At 46.9% G+C, this 6067-nt stretch overlaps 1 protein-coding gene across 1 annotated transcript; it reads left to right on the plus strand.

Annotated features, from left to right (window-relative positions):
- The first annotated feature begins 4191 nt into the window (after window positions 1–4191).
- Window positions 4192–4863, plus strand: LOC104536302 (dnaJ homolog subfamily B member 8-like). The gene has a single exon (XM_010178867.1). The coding sequence runs from the start codon at window positions 4192–4194 to the stop codon at window positions 4861–4863; it is 672 nt and encodes a 223-aa protein (XP_010177169.1).
- Window positions 4864–6067: the final 1204 nt, after the last annotated feature.

A 6067-nucleotide genomic window follows, 5' to 3' on the forward strand; every position in this document is an offset into this window, starting at 1 on the left:
AGAAGGCATTCAGTAACTCTGCCTTCTCTTATCAAGACGTTGTCATTATATTTTGAGAGGTGAGGAGACATTCTCTGGGGCAATGTTTCGATTTATTTTTTGGTCATCTTCTGAAGTCAGGCAGACCCGTCTGCTGTCCCACCAGCAGAAGGTCAGCCCAGTGTGCCCATCCTTGGCCGTGCTCCCCAGGAACATGGCTCCGGGGGTGAACACAGTGGCCCCTCCACTGGGGCTGCCTCGGGGGGAGGCATCTGTTGACAGTTTGACTGGCAGAGTGAAGCTTGAATTGTGTTTGCTTGGATAGTCAAAGGACTTGGAACAAATGTCTCCAACTTACATTGGTTCAGACAAAAGGATCCCAGCCTTGTCACAGGATCAATGGGGCTCATGAGAAACCAATTGTGTAGACCCCCTCTGCTCTCAGACCCTTCTAAAACAGAAGAAAACATTATAATAATAATAACAACAACAATAATAATAATTATTGTTTATGTTGGAAGAGACCTTTAAGATAATTGAGTCCAACTGTAATCCTAACACTGCCAAGTCCACCACTGAACCTCATCCCTAAGTGCCACATCTACCCATCTTTTAAACACTTCCAGGGATGGTGACTCAACCACTTCCCTGGGCAGCCTCTTCCAATGCTTGACAATCCTTTCAGTGAAGAATTTTTTCCTAATATCCAGATTAATAACAAAAATAATAATTTTTTCAAAACTCAGAGACGCTCACTCCCTTCTGGACCAGGGTGCATTGGGGTGCCAAGAGCAAGGTCAGGGATTGGGGCTGAAAGTCTGTGGTTGGGCATTTTGCTGTCCTGTGTTTTGCTCCCCATCCTGACCCTGCTGACAACCCCTGCCCTTGCAGACCTGGTGCCAGGAGGAAGAGCAGACTGGACTTTACGGTGCCTGGAGGGGGGAACCAGGGGGACAGGGTCTGCCGCATCCGCATCCATCTGGCACACTGAAGAAAGGAATGAAGGAAAAGGAAGGAGGGGGTGGGTAGAAGAGAAAATCCCAAAGATCCTCGGATAATAAGCACCATTAAGGTTAGTCTGTCTCATGATTGTTTCTTATTAAAAAGAGACTGTACTTTATCTGTGCAGGATATGCTGTTTGGATGAGGGAATTAGCAGAGTGACTGCCTCCATATCATCTAATTAGCAAAAATGTTGATAAGCAGATACAATCACATATGATTAGGATCCTTTTAAAAAGCCACTCCATTAATTAAATAGACAGAAAGGCCGCCTCTAGCCCTCGCGTGCCACTGATTAGAATACAAATATTTACACTAATCTCACCTCCATCAGCCATGGGACACTTTTGAGTATTTTTAGTGACATCAGATTACTATTGATTTTCATCCCCAATGTCAGACCATTTTGTTAGTATCTGAAAGTGCTGCCTTCAGTTTCGGATGCTTTAAATCATGTTAAGGGTTTATCTTAATGACGCTGCTGATAACCACTGTTCAGGTCACTCGTACTTTCTCTTCAAAGAACACAGTCTGGGCTGGTTTTTATTGTTTGTACTTGAGATTTAAGATACGAAAAACATTTCTCATTTCAAAGCCTTGGTTTCTAGGGATGGGGCTGCCAGGCTAGTTTGGGTCTAGTTACTTGATCTGTGCATGTCTCTTTCATTTCCCTTTCTCTCTGCCTCTCTTGGACCATTTCTTTTTTCCTTGCAAACCTTTTTGGCTCACAGTAGTGGCCTTTCTTGAATGGCTGCTAATCTCTGATGCCTGCTGCAGGCAGCAGACAGACAGGCAGTGAGCGTCCCCCATTCGGGGATGTCAGGAGAAAAACACTCCCTACTTTTCAGATGGGGAGGACACACAAAATCCAAGACAGATAATCCAGCGTGCCAGCCAGTCTGAGATGGGCGCTCATCATCAAAAGCAAGTACGGGAGGAGATGCTTTGCAAAGAGACAGCACAAGACAGTTCCTTCCTTCCTTCTGTGTACCATCCCCACTCCCTGCAGGAGAAAGCTGGCCTGGGACCCTCCAACAGGCTTTTCTAATGTCCCATTTTCCCTTCTGGGTAACAGAGAGTAGGAAGAGCATTTGCTCTTGAAATTTCTGCCAAGTATCTGCAAATGGACCATGCTGGCAGTGGAGCTAGGCTAGGAGCTGTTGGCATCTTTCAGTGGCTTGTAGGTGGTAAGCTTGGAGCACCCTCAAGTCCAATGGACAATCCTAAAAAAAAACCCACTAGCCCAAATAGATGAGTACTACAGTGTGAGCGAGCCATGAAGCCTTAGCTCTCTCCTCAGTGTAGAAAAGCACTTTGTATTGCTTTGGGAACGCAAAGAGCCATCCAAGTTCAAATGGGCAGCAGCATCTTGCTGCTGGGCCCAGATTAACTTTTACCATTGCTACAGCACAAGCAACACCCAGCGGAAAAATAATTCACGTGGCACAACCACCCTGTAGTTGAGACCTCCTCTGTGCAAAAGGAGGTAAAGGCCAAGATCTCCCCAAGGAGGTGAGTCCATGGGACCATGAACCACTTCCTTGCTTTGCCCTCAGCTCAGCTCTAGCCTCCAAGACCAGCACTGCACTGCCTTACAGCAATTTTTACTGCCAGAATTTGACATGTACCTCCATACTGCTGACTCATCAGTTATCAGTGAGAAAACCAGCAAAACAAAGCCCTTCTCTGCCATGCATCAGCTCAATCGCCTTCCTTCCTCTGCCACATCACTTTCTACAGGCTGACACGGCTGCCTTGGCTTCACAGCCCCACACGTATGATGTATGTTAGGACAGCAGCCAGCTCATACGCTGCACATATGCTCTTTGGTCTGGCCAGCTCTTGATTCCTTCCCAAAGTGTGGGATAATGGAAACGAGGGCAGTGATCTGCAACACATGCTGCCATTAGAAGGTGTTTATGACGTTGCACTACAGACAGATGAGTTCTTCTTACTGGCACTTCCTAGGAGACCTCCTTTGTGCAACGATTCTCTGTGAGGATACTGCATTTCCCACAGGAATGGCAAATCCAGAGAACAGAAAGAGACGTAGAATAACCCCAGACTGGATCATCAGAGTTCAGCTTCTCAGGCTGAACTTGTCAGTGTTGAGTTCATGGGGCTTTCCTGTTGTACATTCATCCACCATGAGACAGATGTCCAAAAAGCACCCAGAAAAGAGGCTAAAGTTGTTAATGAGCTTCATTCTGGGCATTTATTTTGGTACCAACATGAGAACTAAGTTCATCCAGAAGTTTTAGGTTTGTCTTTAAACTCAGAAGAGATCATGCTGGTCATCTAATCACGATTTTAGGAAAAGGACCCACTCTGGGTTGAAAACAGCCACATGAGAAGGTTCCAATGATTCATTACATTCATAGTAAAGGATGTGAAATTTATTTGAAGTTTAAATTTGGCTAGTGCCACCTTCCAACTGCTCTGTCTGAGATTCTGAAGGTCCCTGTGCCACTGATTTTCAGCTCCCATGCAGGTTCTTGCAGACCGAGATGAAGCTGGCACTGAACTTTCTCTTAATACTAGGACACTTCTCCTGAGTATCTTTCACTAGAATGTGTTTTCCAAACCCTTAATTACACTTTATGGCTCTTCCTCGAGCCTTCTCCAGTTTTTCACCGCTTTTCCCAAACTGTGGGAAGCCAAACTGCAAACAGCTTTGCTATAGCTGCTGCTATAGTGTAATGTGCCCCATAGGGGTCATATGACCTCAGTACAGCACGCTTCCCTGGACTGCACAGAAAACCACACCAAGCATCTGAGAATCCCAGCTTGGGGCCGGTGCAGGCAAAAACTAATCTCACAAAGCCACACGTCATGACTGTGACACCACAGCTACATCAGCCAGCTCCAGCTCGCTTCTGTGCAAGGCCAGTGACAACCAATGGCACCCTCGAATGAGGTCAGCTCAACTGAGCAATGACTGGCTGAGCCCCCTCTGAGGTCACAATCTCCTCATTTCTGGACACCAGGCTGAAAAAGAAAGGGACGGTCAAGCAGCCCTTTTCTCCCTGTGTGGCCTTGTAATGCAAGAGGAGAGAAGAGATCAAGGGATGAACTGAGCATCCACCCCTCACCGAGGAGCGCAGTGGTGGCAGGTGTCCAGCAGTCTCTGCAGGTTGACCATCCCCGGACTGCTTGTCCTTGGTGGGAGAGAGGTACCAGGCATCCAAACAGCCCCACCTTTCCTTTGAGATGGTGGATTATTACAAAGTCCTTGGGCTGTGCAACAGTGCCTCACAGGATGATGTTAAGAAATCCTACCACAAACTGGCACTAAAATGGCATCCTGATAAGAATCCCAGCAACAAGGAGGAAGCTGAAAAGAAATTCAAAGCAGTTGCTGAGGCATACAAGGTTTTGTCCGACCCTCAGAAACGATTGCTCTATGACAGATCTGTTAAGAAGAGCAGATCCCACAGAGGAAGAAATGCCACGGGGCATAATTGCAGCTCCTTTGAATCCCCTTATGTATTCCAGGACTTCAAGAAGGTCTTTAGGGAAGCCTTTGGAGAGATGGATCCCTTTGTACGTGTTTCCTGGGACCCCTTCAACAACATCAGAAACAATGTTGAAAACTGGCACAGTACAAGCAGAAGAGGAAGAAGGTCCAACATGTTTCCTGACTTTATGGAGTCATTTATGACAAGCAGTTCATTCAGCCCCAGCATGCAGCACACCTGCTTCTTTGCTGGGGACACAGCTGCACCACGCAATGTCAGATCGGTGTTAACCACTACTAAAGTGATCAACAGCAAGAGGATCACCACCCGGAAAATCATCGAGAATGGGCAGGAGAGAATAGAAGTGGAAGAAGATGGCAAGCTGAAGTCTGTGAAAATAAATGGGAGAGAACACCTGAAATGATAGTGTCCCCCCACACAAGAACTAACTGCAAGCTATGGGACGTGCTCCCATTGCTCAACAGATGAGATCCACTACAAGCAGTCTTAATAAATGCTGAGTTCGTGATGTAACCGATGCAGACCTCTCAATGGTTGGGAACGAATACTTCACAGGCAAAGATATGGAGTTGTGCTAAACTTAGGAGTGGGACTTACTAACCCCGCGTAAGGTGATAGATAGTGCTTGTTTAGTAAATACGTATAGTAGTTATGTGTGAAAGCAACCTTGCTGATTTGCCAAAGAGACCAAGATGATTAATACAGCAAGAGGAGACAGGCTGCTTGATGGACAGGTAAGAGCTCTAAAAGAAGCTACAGGTCCTCTTCCCACTCCTTGAAATGCCAGTCTTGAAGTCTACTAGCTGGAAGAATAAAGACTTGTGTGACCCTCATACACAAACCTGAGGCTGAGTGGAGAATATCCTACCTTTTGTATGTGAGAAGATGCATATTCATTCAAAACAGTTTTGTACACAGACAAGCAGGTGGGGGGACGGTTCAGTGGGTCATACAGAACCTAGAGGAGAGGGACTGGCATAGGGAAAACCAAAGGAAGGAAGAAAATGTCATTCTTCAGACTGTAGGAGAAAATAGGGGCTTTCTTGAGAATACCCTGCAAATTATGACCAGTGAGGGTGACAGAGCACTGGAACCGGCTGCCCAGAGAGGTTGTGGAGTCTCCTTCTCTGCAGACATTCAAAACCCGCCTGGACGCCTTCCTGTGTAACCTCATCTGGGTGTTCCTGCTCCGGCAGGGGGATTGGACTGGATGAGCTTTGGAGGTCCCTTCCAATCCCTAATGGTCTGGGATTCTGTGATTCTGTGACCTCATAGAAGCACCGTGCAGCTCGGGGGCTGAATGCGAGCAGGGAGATGGTGGATTTGGCCCTCAGACTGGGACAACCTATGGTCCATTTCTGCTGAGAGTTGTTCAGACAAAAAGATAAACTAAAACCATGAGCAAACAGATTCCATGGGTCTGAGTTTAGCTCCCTCTTCATGCGAAACTGGATGCGGGGACTGAGATCGTGCTATACCATCCTTATTGCCTTGTTCACAGCTGCAAGAGCCAGTTCACAATGCATTTCTTGCACAGCCTGCCAGTGTGCTGCTTTCGTCCTCCACTCGGCTAAGGAACGCACTCTTCACGTTTCTGCCCTCCCCTG

The sequence above is a fragment of the Mesitornis unicolor genome, unplaced genomic scaffold, assembly GCF_000695765.1.
Source record: "Mesitornis unicolor isolate BGI_N332 unplaced genomic scaffold, ASM69576v1 scaffold44952, whole genome shotgun sequence".
Lineage (NCBI taxonomy): Eukaryota > Metazoa > Chordata > Aves > Mesitornithiformes > Mesitornithidae > Mesitornis > Mesitornis unicolor.